We start from the raw sequence: 18,039 nt of genomic DNA, 5'->3' as shown, positions 1-18,039 counted from the left end.
TCTGGCTCTATGTCTAATAACAGTATGCGGCTTCACATTCTAGGGCTTGGGAAAAGTGACAGCCTCGCAGAACCCTTTTAGAAATGTAGGGACCATTTCACAGTCCCAACTTTTAGTGATCCAAGTATAGGTTCTTTCTAAACCCGTGATGGCTAACCTTGACACTCCAGCTGTTGTTGAACTACACATCCCAGCATGCCCTGCGCTACAGTTTTGTTTGGCCATTCTAAAACTGATGCAGGGCATGCTGGGGTGTGTAGTTCAACAACAGCTGGAGTGTCAAGGTTAGCCATCATTGTAACCGTAGAACATTTCCCTGGACAACCCACCCTGGCAACAAATTTTTGCAAGGATTTTTTTACACCAAACAGAAAGAGGTGAAACAAATGAGAACTAATCCAATGTATCCATCTACGTATTACAGGTTGGGATGACCGTTACCCTGAACCTCCCCAAAAAAGAAACTGAACAAGCAGATTAAAGCTTAAATCTTCCATTTATAAAGATCATTGCTACAATTTGGGATGCACGGGCAATTACATGACTGCTTTAAGGGTCACTGAAAAAGCTTACATTATAATAATTTCACCACGATCGGTCTTTCTGGTCACACATTGAGCTTGAGACTGCGCCCGCATGGTGCGGGTTCCTGAACGAGGCACGGGGCTAAGACCCCAGAAATATGGACACTTATTGTGTCACAGTCATTGCCGATTACAGATCATTCTGTGGCTAAGTCGTCCTCTACATGGGAGAATTAGCCCGATTCTCTGATCTGAATAGAGCCAGGAGCTGAAAGCACACAGGATACGGACATACCGCCCCTGTCCCGTGTTCTCAAACATGCCACAAAAACGGTGCTGGAAATCTATGTAATAAAAGGGGCGGATTAAACATCTGCCTTTAACCAGGTAAGGCATCACTGAAAAACTGATTTGAATGAATAAATCAGGAAAATAAGTGCTAAAGACCCAAAATTATTTTTTATTTAAAAAAAAAACAAAAAAACAAACATGTCAAAGCCATCCGGAGTTTCCAAACCAGTAATCAGGAACTAGAGAGCCCTGTGCTATAATATTATTATACTATATAAACTATGGGTCACTATATCTGTCTCCACTCTGAAGAAGTGCTGGGAGCAAATTTATATATTACATTTCCTTGACATTGCACTGCCAAGTATATAATCTCTGCCAAATATCAGAGGACAAACACCTCTCCCCTGGTATTTAACACACAGCACCGGTTGTCGAAGCCCCTCCCACCATGGACATTCCAGCAGTATATATATATTTTTTTAACTTACATTGAATAATATCCCAGATAACTGCGGGATCCTTAGTGAGACCCTGTGGTGATTAATTTGGGAATCCTTTTCAATTTAATAGAACTTTGAATAAATCTAAACCTTATGTTTTGGCGGAGTTTATCTTTGAAGCCAATTTCTACTCAGGACCTACTGTAAGTCACTGATCCTGGATAAGTATAACTCTGCACGGTCTGTGGAATATACAAATAATACCTTGTGTATAATAAATTGACTTTATCCTAATGGGATAATTATTGTGAACACAGATCTGTAGGAGGAGCTAGCATTGCTGTATTAGGATTAAGCACATAGGATCCCTTTCGTGTTCTCTCCTGGTAAAGGTCCTTGTATCTATCTCACCAGGTTCCACGCAAACCTTTCAGCGATCCTTATAACCAAATAATGATGACCTCAGGAAGACGATCGGTTCATGTGGACATTTAACTGGAAAAGGTTGAGCACCATGACCAACTTAAATCCCCCAAACATGATACTTTCGCAGAACTACGCAACAAAAGCGGTGTCGATTAGTGATTGTCAATATTTATAGCGTAAGTAATATGTGGGGCCTAGGACAATGGGTATGAATATGTATTTCCCTATTTCACACGGGCAAAAATACACATTACCCAAACTGGCCTGTTCCGTCGCACCGCCCATAGTTCTAGGATTTATTCCCGATCCTAGAACCACTGTAGGCCAAAGCAATTCAAGTGCCAAAGGGAATATCTCAGCCATTCTTAGCAATAAGAAACCTGTTGTAAGTGCATATGTAAGAAGGAGGTGGGGAAAGGAAGAACCTAGCGAGATCGAGGAAGGAGACGGGAAAAGGTAAGACGTCATTGGTGCAAGTAACACATGCACTATTGCGATTCAAGGTGCGTGGGCTACGTTCCTCATTGGTGGAAGAAGCTTTGGAAAACTGAAGACTGTGACACCTGACTCAGTAGGTCACCTACCTGGAGAGGCAGCCGGCCGCATGACACAACAGTTACCCCCCGCCCACATTCCCTGTATTAGAAAATACTATTTTACTTACACATCAGCAGGGTTAGTGAGGCATGGCCTCACGCAGCTACACCTAAAGCATCTCTGTACATATTACATCTACCACATGACTTGCGCTGAAGTCACCGCCGTATTCTCAGGACTGAAGAATTATTCTAAAGCCTAGCGTTGGGCCTTACTTTATAAAAGTGATCACCTGGGGGTAAAACAACCCTGCTTACAAGCCATGACTCTCCTCCATCAAACTGAAGTTCATCGAAAGTCAACCAGTGCCTTAAAACGGTATTGTTAGAGCCTCAGAAAAAGGAGACCTCCCTTTCCACCGGTGGCTGCTAGCCACGGACGAGTCACTGTAAAGCGGTTGACAAGTCTCCACCAGATCTTCTGACTGAGTTTGGACATCCGGGGAAAGAAGCCTTCTTCAGGTTATGCTGAAAACCAGGCCTATCTCCCCCCTAGAGAGTATCACCGATGTCAGAAAACTGATCTGCGTGCCTACATCATCCCTGAGCACATCGGGAGCTAGATAGGTCTCAAGTCCACGTTTTCAATGTCATCCACATCCCAGATCTCAGACAATAATGGTGGCAGTTTCTTGTCCTGAAGGCGGAGGGCAAACACCTGCTCCGAGTGCACGCTGCTAAGTGTCCGTAGGCTGACCAGCTTCATTAACATGCGAGGGAACATCAGGTGATCCTGCGGGAGAGACACATAACCATTATTTGACACGGATGAGCCACACCTGCCTTATAGTTATACCAAGGTTATTGGGGGGGGGATGGGTCATAGGGTTGACTCAATGAAGCTCGATATACACTGGGTCGACCACTGAAGGTCGACATTGCATAGGTTGACATGGCTAAGGTTAACAGGGTCGGAAGACAGACAAGCATCAAGTCGACAATGGGAAGGTCAACAGTCAACATAAATTTTTTAAGTTTTATTCTTATCCTGAATGTCGTCATGTACACCACCTAAGTGTACCGCTGCACTTGGCACACTATTATAGTCTCCCACCATGCCATTGTGGATGGTAGGATATGAAATACCGCCTGTCGGCACAAATAGGCAAAAAACTCCTGTCAACCTTCCCATTGTCGACCTAGTGACCATATCCCGGTATTGTGCGTACCAAATGCGCCCCCCCCCTGCAGGCTATCTATGAGGAGCTGTAAGTTATCCTGTTGTAGTGCAATTGGATGCTGCGCCTGGACTATTTGTTCTGCAGCCTGAAACAATATTAGTGACCTTTTGCGGCACAAGATCGCATTAGAGATGATTACTGCACGTCCTAATCCATTCCCCCTTATAATATGTGGTATGTTGAGTGTTAAATGAGATTTATCAATAAAACGGCTGTAAGCGCAAGTTTATTAGAACTCTGAGATTTCTTAAGTTTGCCAACTACGGCAGTCCCTCTGCAAGCATACTCTCAAGGCAATGCTGCCACCTGTAGGACAGGAGGAAGTAATGCGCCTACATTAGTAAATCGATCACTCTTATCAATCGAAATCTCTCTAAAATGTAACTTACAAGAACTTCCCCAAATCTACATCTGTGTGAAGGAAAGTCCCACTGCAGGGGTATGTAACTTCAGCCATCTACCGCCAAGTACCCTTACTTGCTGGAGACAGATGTTGAACACTTGCCGCACCATGATCGCTATGAAGTTTATCTACACTTTTGGGCGACTGTCTAAAGTACCTGAGGTCTCTTGATACGGGTGTAGGAGTGCAGCGCTTCCACATACGGCAGCTGGAGGTTCTCCACGAGCTGGTGGTTCTGCACGTTTGGTCGGTCAGCGGAGAAGATGTTTATCGCTATGAGGAGGGCGTATTCGGCGTCGTCCAGCTGCATCTGCCTCATTCCACGGGAGAACTCAAAGATGGGGTTTATGAACTCTACTTGTAATCCTGGGGATAGAGAATACACCAGAGTCACTGAGCCGCCTGATAGTACAATAGCTCTGCAGTCGCTCACAGACAGCGGCTACTAGAAGGGCTTTGGAGAACACAATGAAGGGGAAACGTTGCCCCCAAAGGTAGATCTTATGCAACAGAGTAGGTGCGGATTTAAAAGGCCCAAACTATCAAATGGCACCTTAACCTTAGTGAACCAGCTAGTAGATCAGACATGTCCAACCTTGGCCCTCCTGCTGCTGTGAAACTATAAGTCCCATCATGCCTTGCAACAGTTTTGCTATTAGGGAATGTTAAACTATTGCAAGGCATGCTGGGATGTGTAGTTTAACAACAGCTGGAGGGCCGCAGGTTGGACATGCCTGTACTAGATTGAGCGCTAAGCAAGCAAGATCACAGATCTGCACAAGTGTTTGTGATAAAAGGGTCTAATTCAGATTCAGGCAGGGAAAATTATTCTTAAAATGTACAAAACCATGCTGCACTGCAGGCGGGGCAGATATAACCGGTGCAGAGATAGTTAGATTTGGATGGGAAGTGTTAAAACGGAAATCTAAATTGCAGTGTAAAAATAAAGCAGCCAGTATTCACCCTGCACAGAAACAAAAGAGCTCACCAAATCTAATCTCTCTGCACCTGTTACATCTACCACACCTGCAGTGCAGCATGGTTTATAACAGGATATAACAGTGCCCTGCAGATGACTTTGTACTCACCTGCCCGGTGGAAGTCATCCTTGCTGTAGGTAAAGTCTTTCAGGAAGGTTATACATTCAGTGTCGTGGTTGTAGCGCCTTGCTGTCTCCAGCAGCATTATCTGTCAGTGTAAGGAATAGAGCGCCATCTAGTGTCTGATATATTACAGTGATCAATACTACTACACACTAACAGAAGGGATTATAATCCGGTTCACAGTGTTCCTACCATTCGTGCATGTGTATATACAGCCGTGTAAACGGCATGAAGGCACCCATAGCAACATATGCAAATTATACCACCCTCCAGCTACTTTCTATTGCTAATCCCACATGGCATGAGGCAATGCCATTGCCCCCCAGACGCAACCACCAAAAGTGCCATCTGGCTGACTGGTCAATCTGGTTGATCAGGGTCACTGTACAATACACTATAAAGTGCCTCGTCTCGTAATAGATTCACACACAACTAACCTCCCTTTCTAGCTGTTGGATTTATTTTTATTATTTATAATTATTATATCTTATTCTATATACCGAGTCAAAATCTCAGAGCCCTGCAAAGGTTCAAATTTAATGGACGGAGTTGAATTGTACACTCCTCATGGGCACAGTGCAGACGTAACCAGCGGCAACAAATTGTAAGCATATACAAGAGGGAAGATTAAAGTACAGGTGTACACTGATGGGGCAGTGTAAGCAGGATTGTAGGGGGAAGAGGGCACAGCATCGATGTTTGGGCCAGCTGTGACAAGCAATGAGGCAATAACGTAGATTTTACAATGCCAGCTGCATGTGTGATAGACATATATGGGTTGTAAGATTCTCCTTTATGTCAGTTTGTTTCTACCCAGTTTGTTTTATCAGTGTTGTTCCCAATTGTAAAACGGAATATGCTGCGCACTGTATATAAATATATATATTCCAATATGGCCATTCCTGCCCTAAGCGGGTTACCTCAATGGTGGAAGCCTTCAGAAGTGCGATCTGATCCTCCCGCGACAGCTCCATAAAACCTGGTACTTGTTTGGCAAAATCCACAATCTCCTGCACGGAGATGATGGCGAGCTCTGTGAAGTGAGCGAAGCGTTGTTGGCGAGCTTCTCTGCTGTTGGGGTCGCTAGTGAGGGGCCATGGCTGAAAAGGAAGCACGCAGGCTGTAACAGATCCCTAGTAAGCCCTAAAGGGGCATACACACGGAGCAAATTTGTGCTATGTTCTAAGCAATCTGACTAGATTGCTTAGAAAGTAAGCAAAGATCTCTCAGTGTGTATGCTCCAAGAGATTAAATATCTCTTGCTAACCAACTCAGTGCATGCAGCCAAAATCTAGTCAGATTGCCTAGGAAGTGATTGCAAATCTCTCTGTGTGTACAGAATGAGAGATACTGATCGCAATCTCTCATTCTGATCCACTACCCGGCTTTTTTTTTTTGCTTAAACAAAATAGCTTAGCACAAATCTCTGCATGTGTATGTGCTCTCCATGGGAGATATTGACACCAGATAATTTGCTTAGCACAAATCTCTACGTGTGTATGCCCCTTAAGAGTACAGCAAAATTGTTGCATTTTATATTAGACTCAGGGGTAGATGTATGAAGCAGTGATAAGGGAGGAGAAGTGATAAAGTGCCGGCCAATCAGCTCCTACCTGTCCTTTTTTAAACCCAGCCTGTAACTTAACAGTCAGGAGCTGATTGGCCGGTGATAAAGTACCAGGCACTTTATCACTTCTCCTCCCTTATTACCGCTTCATACATCTTCCCCCAGTAATTACTCTGGTCTCCGGCTCTTACTGCTGTATAGACAATTTTACTAAATGATGGGTCATAGGGTCGACACATTAACGCCAATAGGTCGACTACAATTGGTCGACAGGCAAAACGGCAACACACAAAAATGTCGACATGCTTTGAGTCCCCATGGTCAAACGGTCGACAGAAGCAGATGATCGACATGAGTTTTTCCCTTTTTGTTGTCTATGCCGACATGTACACCATATAAGTGTTCCGCGTCCCCTCGCATGGCTCGCCATGCATGGTGCCAGGCTGCGCTTGGCACAACATTATATTCCCCCTCCACGTCGGCTGGGACGGTAGCATTAGTCCTTTTTTTGGAAAAAAAAAAAATGCAAAAAACTAATGTTGACCTAATGCATCTCAAACTTTTTTTCACTATCGACCAATAGTAGTCGACCTTCTGTCTTCCGACCTAGATAATCAACCTAATAACCGCTTCCCCTCTGTATTTGTGCTGCGGTCCTACTGTCCCGTCATTGCACTCTGCATGCTATGTACCATAGCTTTATGTTACATCACCTGATTGTGAAGGGTCACTGGTAGATTGTACGCATCAAAAGGGCAGGAAATGAGCACAGATGACATCATACAAAATAGCAGCTTCGGATGGAAGATCTTCCATCATCATCCCTAATTCAACGTTTCTGTACCATGAGGAAGTATATTATTCTATACAAAACGACCCAACATTTCTCTCCTTGCATTAATACAAATAGATAAAATGTGTTTCACAGAAAGGAGACCAAATCCAGAGCCACCCCCTCCCCCCCGTCCGTTCAATCATGTACACTAAGAGAAGTTACATGTGGAGCTTTGTAACCCTCAGTTATATCAAAGGATTCCGTTTTATATTGCAGAGCCCGTGATGAGTCTCTGGGCAGTATTTGTGGAGAACTTGTGCTTTGTTCGCCTTGGACGGAACATTTTGCTCTCCAAAAGCGAGCAACCCTATTCAATGTGAAATGTTCTCCGTCTTTCTAAGTGATTTTCTCCGTGTAGCAATTCTCCATCTTTTGATGGGGAGCAGGAATATGAACTTTTAAACTAAAAGGTTTTTTTTTTTTTAATTTTGGTGTCAAAAAATCAGGTTTTTTTTCTGTGAAGGGGCATGTTATTTTTATTCATGTGCTTATAGCACATGAATATATATTTAATTTTAAAAAAAAAAAATATTTTTTTTTTTTTTTTTTTTTTTACACAGTGCAGCCAGCAGGGGGCCGGAGCGCTCGAGCCGCTCATTACATATTCATATATTCACTGCACCCGATCGTTAATATGCACGATCGGGTGCAGTGAATACTGGGTCCCCCGCTGGCTATAGGGGGGGGGCAGCCTGTGCTGCCTGGGTCTCGGAGAGCCCCCCTCATCTCTACATTCCTCTGGAGCAGCCAGGGAGACTATAATCTCTCTGGCTGCTCCATCCCCCGGCTCCCTGAAAGCTCCCTGCCGCGGACACTCGTCCGCTGCAGGGGTTAAGACTCGCCGCGAGTGGCGGCGAGTCTTAACCACATTGAATAGAGGGAGCAGGAGTGGCAGCGAGCCCTCCGGAACACGGAGAGTGCATGGAGAGCGAAATAAAACGCTCTCCATGCACGGAGAACTTGGTCATTGATTACTGCCCTCTGTAGGTCTGAAGCTCTCCCTCGCTAGGTGTCAGGGTGTGGTACGGGATCCCGACTGCCCGGACTCAGACAGTGGGGGGGGGGGGGGGGGGGGCAAAGTGGCTTGCTACACTCACCACCTATTCTATTCTCCCTCTATGGGGGGTCATGGACCCCACGAGGGAGAATAGCCGGTGGCCGTCGGGACCCCGACGTCGGGTTAATGTTGGGACCCCATCCGGCACCCTAGGTGTCATACCGTTACTTTGGGCTGATCGCTGAAGGACCTCTTGTTACACTGCTGCTGTGCGGAGACCAGCTGCTGGATCATCTCTTCCTGCTGGGCTGTGAGCTGGACAATATCCTGAGTCAGCATGCACGGGCTGGGGGGCACTAGGACCGCAGAGGACTGGACCACATCATCCTCTTGTTGCTGCTTCTTTATCTTTTTGCTCCGGATCTGTACTTCGGACAGAACGCCTGAAACACAGGACACGGCAGGGTCACAGTCGGCAGCTTCCACTTGTGGGATTACCCCAGGACAATTGTGATGAAGCAGAACTGGAAGACCAGTGTGGGGGTGTTGGATATGAGTGCGGATAATGGATTATGGGAATTAAGCAAAGTTCTCTTTATATATTTTGTCCGTCTACCAAAATAATGTTTTATCTTATTTCACTTTCCGTCCCACTGTAATAATTTCTATAAAGTAACAGCACAATAAGATATTAGAATAATGGGGCAAAAGGGAGGTGTGCCGGAAAAAACGCCACGTTCCTGTGCAAACACATCCAATCATTTTACAGACAGGGAATCACATGGCTGCACAGTAAGGGCCTGACTGTGAATCAGATACACCTGGGGGCGTGGCAGCCTGCTTGCTATCTATTGCGAATGTGAGTATACATCCCATCTAAGCTGAAGGGAACAAGTGAAATCACCGATAGCAACCAACTGCCTTCAAACAGCTACAATTTATCAAGTCTAAAATAACAGGCACAAGCCGATTGGTTGCTCTGGCCAACTACACCTCCCCCAAAGTCTCCGCCCACTCACACTGTTCCCGCATGCCGGCCTCTCTGCACTTCCGAAGCCGGCACTCCTGGCACTTCCGGCGCATGTACATGTCCATCTGGCACTTGCCGCTGTTCTTGCAGGTATACTTGGGCTTCTTGATGACGCTGCGCCTGAAGAAGCCTTTGCAGCCCTCGCAGCTCAGCACGTTGTAATGGAAGCCCGACGCCTTGTCTCCGCACACGCTGCACACTTCGTTACCCAGCATCTTTGGGGCAGGACCCTTCTTCCTTTTACGCTCCGGCTCCTCCGCTAATTGTGGATAAAAAAAACATTTGTTTTAAAACACACAGACTGCAAACAAGACACATGCACATCCCCTAAAGACTATCATAAAGGAGTTGCCGATTTATGGCTCTCTTTGGGGGAAAAGTAATAGGGACTGGGGTTTGTAGATGATTTTCAGCAAAATATATAAAGTGCCATTTTTTGAGAGATTCAAAAACCAACCTAATGGAAATACAGTAATATCGCTGCTTTGAAAGCGGCAAAATCACAGGCAAAATCCGTGCTGCGTTGCATTCCCCCTGAGCCGGTATATCCAGAGCATCGGCTGTTTTAGATAAAACTTGCTGCTAAGCTGTGAACAGCTCCACCTAGTGGCCACGTAAATCAAGAAACTTGTGTAAGCATTACTCAGAGCTAAAACCTCTTCACTAGGAATCCTACAGGGCTACACACAGCACAGGTGCACCCGCATGACAGCTGGGTTAGGGACTGATAGGCTATTGAACAGCCCTGTGAATAATAATAGGACTCAAGGCGCTTAACAGATGGAATGAATGTAATACAGTACAGAACCAATGAAGTACAGAAAAGCTTTTCAGAGAATGAAGGAAATGCTTGAGTAAACAGGAAAGTCTGGATTCTGTTTATGAAGCATTCTAGAGTTGGGGCCTCTCGAACTGTGCGGGGAAGCTGGACCCCCAGATGAATTACCAGAGATCCTAGGTACTGCTAAAAGTCCTTCATCTACAGATCGCAGTAATCAGGTGGGTCATGTAGGGCTTTAAAACTCAGTAAGTTGATCTTAAAAATGATGCACCATCCTATGGACAGCCAGTGAAGGGAGTAGAGAATGTGAGTTATGCCCATACACACTGGGCATCTTTGCCCAGTGTGTATGGACAGGGATAATGAAAAAAAAAAAAAAAAATTAAAAAAAAATAAATCGCTGGGCTGAAAATCCCTCAGCTCATTTTACCCGTTTTAGTGATTTTCCCCGGGGTGGACGCTATGGAAAGCTGTCCACCCCATCGCTTAATGAGCGCAGATGAGCGGCGGTGGCCGCTTTCAGCTCAAAGTCGCTGTGTAGGCCCCTTTAGAGGAAATAAACCGGGCTTCGGTAACCCTTCTCGGTTGCTTGGCAATGGAAGAGAAGCAACCAATCACAGAGCTTATTGCTAAATGGACACAACCCTGTCTATGGCCTGCCAAAATGCTGCATTATCACATCCCAAATGATCCGGATACTAGATATCATGAAGAGGACATTCCATAATAAAAGGGGTTTAGCTTTAAATGCAGGCCATGTGGCATCTAGCTGGAGGCCAGAGCACCATCACTGATAGAGGCCAAAGCACAAAGAAAATATGGACACTTACCAGCGCTGTGGGAGGAGCCTTCTCCATCTGTTCCCAAGACTTCATTTTCATTGGGCAGCGATGAACTTCCCCGAGACTCCGACCTCTCCTCCTTTATGTGCACCTTAGCAGAGCTGGCAGAATCCAACAGCAGAGTGTCCACAGAGTGGAAAGACTCTTCGTCTGGGCAGGAATAGAAATAAGGCGGATAACGCTGGTAATGTATATGTGCATTAACCAAGCCGCTGTATGGGTAGGGAATAGTCAACATTGACCTCTGATGGTATTACTGGGGTTTCAACCAGCCAGTAACATCAAACAGTGGCAGAGCTGGAGTAGGGGCTCATCCGCCGGTTCCCTCCAGCAGATACAGCGGCCAATGCCAATCAATTACAAATAACAGGGCAGCTATTAATTACACAGAAACAAATCCTATTTCCCATTGAAAATCAAAAATTAGAAAAATGATATTTATGTCTTACCTGTTAAATATTTTTCTTCGAGGACGTCAGGGGCCCCAGGGATAACATTGGGGTCTAGAAGTGACGTCATGACCAATCCAGCACCAGAAAGGTTAAAAACTTCTGGCTGCTCAGAGACAGCCCCTGGGCTCTCACCTCCTATACCCCGCCTCCCAGGCTAGTCAGTTTTTTTTCCCAAGCCAGGCAGGAGACAAGATAGAAGGAAGAGAAACCCGTACAGAAACACATTCAACAAATATATGTGTGTGTGTGGTTGCTCAATAGAGAAACCATAACTGTAACATGTGTAAACACCCTCAACAGAGGAAATTTTAACTAAGTTGACTCAACGGAGTAACTCTGAATGTTAATATCATGAAGCAGGCACGCCAGGGAGGGATCCCTGTGGCCCCTGACGTCCTCGAAGATAGATATTTAACAGGTAAGACATAAATATCATTTTCTTCTGCGGTAGACGTCAGGGGCCCCAGGGATAACATTGGGATGTCCTAAAGCGGCCACCTATGGGAGGGGGCGCGCCTGGGCCGCAGCCAATACACTCCGGCCAAATGCCGAGTCTTGTGAGGTAAACGTATCAAACGCATAGAAGCGTAAGAAAGTATGAGGGGACGACCAAGTCGCCGCCTTGCAAAGTTGCTCTGCTGTCGCACCACCCCTAACAGCCCAAGACGCACCCACAGATCTCGTGGAATGAGCCCGGAACCCCGTCGGAAACGGAAGGGCGGCACCCAAATAAGCTTGTTTGATGACAGACCTTAGCCACCGGGCAATGGTCTGCTTCGTAGCAGGACAACCTCTTTTCTGAAATCCATAGAGGACAAAGAGAGTGTTAGATTTCCTAAGTGCTTTAGTACGGCGCACATAGATACGTAACGCCCGCACTACATCTAGGAATCGCTGTTCAGGAGAAGCCTCCGGCCCACGAAAGGCTGGGACCACTATCTCCTGATTAACGTGAAATTTGGACACCACCTTGGGAAGGTGTGAAGGGACTGTTCGAAGGACCGCCCTGTCAGGGTGGAAAACCAGGAAAGGAGACTGACAGGACAGAGCCGATAAATCTGAAACCCTCCTGGCCGAAGCAATGGCCAGCAGAAAAACAGTTTTCCATGTAAGCCAAGATAGATCCACTGATCGCAATGGTTCAAAAGGGGGGCCCTGTAGAGCCTTAAGAACCAGAGAAAGATCCCATGGAGCAACCGGTGGGACAAACGGAGGTTGGATTCACAAAACCCCCTGCAAGAAAGTGCGAACGTCCTGCAACAACGCCAGCCTCCTTCGAAATAGAATAGACAAGGCCGACACCTGTACCTTTAGTGAGGACAGTCGAAGGCCGGCCTCTAAACCCTTTTGCAGAAAGGACAGAATTCGAGACAAACTATAGGTTTTTGGATTAAACTGGCGGGAGCTACACCAGGAAAGTAAGCCCGCCAGATGCGATAAGCACCAGCCGAAGAAGGCCTACGAGCTCTGAGCATAGTCGAAATCACCCGTGAATTAAAGCCTTTAGCTTTTAACAAGGCGGTCTCAACAGCTACCCCGTTAAAGACAACCGCTGCAGATCGGGATGGAGGCATGGCCCTTGCGAGAGCAGATCCGGCCACAGAGGTAGCCGGATTGGAGGGGCCACTGACAGGGCCTGCAGATCTGAGAACCAAATCCTCCGAGGCCAATGAGGGGCCACCAAGATCAACGGGCCCCCTTCAGCCTTCAATTTGCGAAGAACTCGGAGGAGCGGAAATGGGGGAAAGGCATACATGAGAGCAAACGGCAACTGGGCTGACAGAGCGTCTACCATGCAAGCGTTCGGATCTCGAGACCTGGAACCGTACAGGGTGACCTGGTGATTGTGGCATGATGCCATCAGATCCACCTCTGGTCTGCCCCACCGGTCTACCAACATCTGGAACGCTTTCGGATGGAGGGTCCATTCGCCGGCATCCAGAGTCTGCCGACTCAAGAAGTCCGCCTCCCAATTGAGGCGGCCCGGGATGAAGATTGCCGATAATGCCGGGATCTTGTTCTCCGCCCACAGGAAGATACAAGAGGCCTCCGCCATAGCTGCTCGACTCTGTGCCACCCTGGTGGTTGATATAAGCCACCGTCGTCGCATTGTCCGACTGGACCTGCACCGGGTGACCTTGAAGCCAAGGCTCCGCCTGGCGGAGGGCTAGTAAGACAGCCCTCAGTTCGAGAATGTTGATGGATAGCAAGGATTCCTGTGGAGTCCAAAGCCCCTGAAAGGATTTCTGACATGTGACTGCTCCACAACCACGAAGACTGGCATCCGTGGTGAGGAGAGTCCACCTTTGAATCCAAAAAGGCCTACCTTCCATGAGGTTCTGATCTAGAAGCCACCATGATAGGGAACTCCAAGCTGCCGGGGATAAGACAATCAGGTGTGACCGTATGTTGGAGTATGACCCGACCATTTCCTTAGAATTTCCCGCTGTAATGGGCGAGAGTGGAACTGTGCGTACTCTGCCATGTCGAAGGTCGAGACAATGGAGCCCAGCACCCTCATGCAGGCATGGATTGAGACACACCTGAGCGAGAGAAGATGCTGAACCCGGGACTGTAGGGCCTTGTGGCGGATCTCCGGCAAGTAAATCCGCTGATTTACTGTGTCCAACAGGGCCCCTAGGTGAATCATGGATTGAGTAGGAAATATGGATGACTTTGGCCAATTGATTATCCAGCCGTGGTGTTCCAGGACCGCCACGACTTTGGTCAAGTGTGCCTGGAGAACCTGAGGCGACTGAGCCAGGATCAACAGATTGTCCAGGTATGGGAGAATCCGAACACCCTGGTGGCGAAGAGCACTGCACATCACTGCCATGACCTTCGTAAACACCCGGGGAGCTGTAGCCAGGCCGAAAAGTAGTGCCTGAAATTTAAAATGACGGTCCTGCAGCGCAAACCTGAGGAACCGCCAGTGTTCTTGTTTGATGGGTACATGCAGATACGCATCTTGTATGTCGAGGGATGCCATGTAGTCCCCTGGTTGCAACGCCAGCACAATGGACCGCAAGGTCTCCATCTTGAACTTCGGGACCCGGAGGAATTTGTTTAGCCTCTTTAGATTCAAAATGGGTCGGAAGGTTGGGCTTCCGTACCAAGAAAAGACTGGCGTAGAAACCTGTGCATTGTTGCGACACTGGAACGGGGGCAATGACACCTGCTGACAGTAGTTTTTGTATGGCCTGTTCCAGGGCTACGCGCTTTTCCAAGTCCTTGGGAGAACTTGTTGAAAAGAACGAGCTTGGTGGTCGACGGCGAAAGGTTATAGAATAGCCTTTGGAGACTACATCTCGAACCCAAGCATCTGTCGTGGATTCCAGCCATATGTCTGAAAACAGAAGCAGGCGACCCCCCACCCTGGGATCCCCCAGGTGGAGCGCCGGCCCATCATGCCGAGGGCTTATCCTCGGGTTTATGTTCAGCACGTCTAGTGGGCCAGGGACGTTTTCCCCTGGCCCTAGAGGGCTTTGCGGGTTGGGCCTGAGTCTTTGTGAACGACTGTCCCCTACCCCTGCCCTGGAAACGCAAGGACTGGAACGCCGGTCGAGGACGTGGAGCAGGAGTGGATGGCAGGAAAGCCGCCTTTGAGGCAGCCACCGTGGCCACGATTTTGTCCAGCTCTGATCCAAACAATAGAGAACCCGCAAAGGGTAATGCCTCTAGAGTTTGTTTGGACTCAGTATCCGCTTTCCAAGAGCGAAGCCACAGGGATCGTCGTGCCGCCACTGCCGAGGCAGATGCTCTTGAAGTAAGAGTGGCTGCATCTAATGCAGCCTCCCCCAAATATAGTGCAGCCTGATGCATGATGTCAAGAATAGGAAACATGTCATCTACACTATCTCCCTCAGTAATACTATTAGTGAGGAGAGAAATCCATTTTACCATGGCCTTCGCCACCCAGGCAGATGCCAGGGTAGGCCGTGCAACCGCCCCAGTTGTTGTAAAAATTAGCTTAAGAAAGTTCTCCAACTTTCTGTCAGCGGCATCTTTAAGAGAGGCGGTTGGAATGGGTGAAGTACTGGAACGCACAATCTTAGCGATATGTGCATCCACTTTGGGAGGAGTCTCCCAGCGAACTCTATCCTCTGGAAGGAGCGGGTACAAGGAATTAAACCGCTTAGGGAGCGGAAACTTCCTATTTGGTAACACCCAGGCCTCGCCAAGGACATCCTCTAGCTCAGACAACTTAGAGAACACTGACCGCGTCTGCTTGTGACGCTTAAAAGATGGGCCCACAGACTGTGTGGGCTCAGAGACCTCCTGTAAATTTAACACGTCTCTAACCGCAATTACCAGGGCCCCTACATCGACTTTTGCTGCTATGTCACCTCTAGAGCATCTGCGTCGACTGTGTCGTCAACCAGCTGATCCTCCTCCTCATCATTATCATCTGCATCAGTATCCTGATGGGTGAGGGTAGAAGGAATCTCCCCACCCCGGGGCTTATGGGTTTTACCCTTCAAAGAGGCACGGATGCCCTGAACTGAGTCTGCCAAAGCACGCGCCCATGCAGGCTCCTCGGGGGGGGGGGGGGTACATGGCCGAGACACGGATGGTCCCGGCTGCAGGGATGGTGCAGAAGAGAGCTTGTCTATTAACTGCGACATGACCTGGGTAAGCTGGGCCCAAGCAGGTTCCCGCAAGGAAGCTGCCACAGGGAGCTGCGCATGCGTCTTTATACATTGTAAGCATAACCCCTCCAGTGATCGCGAAAAAACCCCAAAATTATGGGTCCCTGGGACCCCTCACTTAAAAAAATCGGGGTCCTACTTGACCTTTTCTGGGTCCCAATGGAATAAAGCCTCCTCTCCCCTTCCCCAGCATGGCACATACAGAAGCCTCCTCCTCTCCTCCATATGGCATATACCCTGAGCCAATGGCCAGCCTGAGCCTATTTTTTTTTTTGGCCTGGAGGTGACAGTGACACACAAGAGAGCAGTACCGCGAGGTAGGAGAGGAGGAGGGAAGACTGCAGCCCGAGTCCTGCTAGCAATAAATCCCCTTACATGACACAGCCAAGCGGCCTGCTAAATGGACCACGCACCCCTCTTACCTCTACTTCCTGCCCGGGTCTGCTCCGTCCTCACTGTCACACCTTCCTGGTTCTGGCCCCAATGCTTGTTTCGGTTCCTTGGGCTCCGTCCTCACACCAGCCACAGCTCTGTTCCCCTGCTGAGCAGCAGCTTCTGGTGTTGGCTCCAGCCGTCTGTTGTTGAGGCACAGTGCAGGAGCCAGCTTACGCGGCTTCCGTGCACTGCTGCCTATGACTCTGCGGTGACAGGGACCCTTTCATTTTCGCACCCAGCAAATGTGTGAAGTGGCCGTAAGTCACGCTGTGTCTTCTCCACGGTCACATCACAACTGAGGGGGAAACAGATCCCTCCGCCCTTGCCACACATATTAACACGGCGTGCAGTCCGAAATGGGCAGAGCGGGTCCCAGGGGACCCAGCCATTCATAAAAAATGAGTCCCTGGTGCTCCAAAGTGGGTAAAATACTCACTATAGCGAGTATTTGCGAACCCTGCCCTCTACAAGCTGGGGTACGCCCGCTCTGCAACGCGTGCAGGACACCAATATAGGGGCCCATGTGTCGTCACCGCTCTCCTCGGACATTGTACAAGAGGCAGCTGACTAACATTTAACACAATATACTTTCTGACAGGCAGTGATAGTGTTAAGACAGTATGAGACACAGCACACAGACAAAGCATGCAATGCAAAATAAAAAACCTGGCACTGGGCTCCGCAAAGCACAAAGGCCGGCAGGAGCATAAATTACTGTAACCTGGTGTCCTTGAAGGAGAGGTACAGGGGGGATTTGCCCAGATGGCCCAGCCGTGAAGAGATGGAACTCCAGACTGGCAGAGAGCTCTCTGTGTCCTTCCAACACGTGCAGCAGGCAGGCAGGAAGAGATCAGGGCTGGAAACCCCGTGGGTACATCCTAGCTCCTGTCTCCGGGGGAGGGGCTGTGTGAGGAGAGGCTCCCTCCCCCTACTAGCAAATGGCCGCCGGGATTTTATGAGTCATGTGGCGCCGGTAAAATGGCGGGGATCCGGCGCTTGCCGGGCGGCCCTGCGTACCGACGCCACTGCCCACACTCAAAGTCTCCCTGGTGGTCCAGCGGGACAGAGTGCTCAACACTACAAGAGGCGGCGGTTCTGCTACTTGCTAGTGCAGCCCGGCGATCCCCCTTCGCCGAGCTGCTCAACCGCCATTAGAAATGCGCAAGCGTGCGCTCCCGGCGGGGAGCGCATTACCTGTAAGCGCTGCTCACCGCTGATGTCCCGGTCCCCGTCGCGGCTGTGCTCTTCAGTGCTTCAGAGCCAGCCGAACACCCACGTGGGTGGTGTGCGGATGCCGGGTCCCGGGTGATGGAGCGCAGTGCAGGGGTCTAAAAGACCCCCGGCGCTGCTGCTCTGTCACTGACTCCGGTCAGTGTAAAAATCAGAATAAAAAAAAGTAAAAACGAAGTTTTATGCTGCTATTATAGCAGCACCTTTCAAATGCGTGTTGGCTCCTGCCAGCACGATAAAAACTGACTAGCCTG

At 48.5% G+C, this 18,039-nt stretch overlaps 1 protein-coding gene across 2 annotated transcripts in view; it reads right to left on the bottom strand.

Annotated features, from left to right (window-relative positions):
- Positions 1-477: 477 nt before the first annotated feature.
- The window catches only part of LOC146042324 (oxysterols receptor LXR-beta-like), a 33,211-nt gene continuing 15,649 nt past the window's right edge, over positions 478-18,039 (bottom strand). For both annotated transcript variants that reach the window (XM_083162298.1, XM_083162297.1), the window contains exons 4-10: positions 11,008-11,169; positions 9,386-9,655; positions 8,589-8,809; positions 5,888-6,067; positions 4,953-5,052; positions 4,022-4,230; positions 478-3,013 (exon numbers count right to left, since the gene is read on the bottom strand). In XM_083162298.1, coding sequence (XP_083018424.1) covers positions 2,840-3,013; positions 4,022-4,230; positions 4,953-5,052; positions 5,888-6,067; positions 8,589-8,809; positions 9,386-9,655; positions 11,008-11,169 — 1,316 coding nt within the window. In that variant the 3' untranslated portion in view covers positions 478-2,839. The remainder of the gene's footprint in view (positions 3,014-4,021; positions 4,231-4,952; positions 5,053-5,887; positions 6,068-8,588; positions 8,810-9,385; positions 9,656-11,007; positions 11,170-18,039) is intronic.

The sequence above is a fragment of the Crinia signifera genome, chromosome 19 (assembly GCF_055691185.1).
Source record: "Crinia signifera chromosome 19, ASM5569118v1, whole genome shotgun sequence".
In the NCBI taxonomy this organism is placed as follows: Eukaryota; Metazoa; Chordata; class Amphibia; order Anura; family Myobatrachidae; genus Crinia; species Crinia signifera.
The sequence above is the reverse complement of the archived record's forward strand: the minus strand, read 5'-3'. Positions and strand labels throughout refer to the sequence as shown.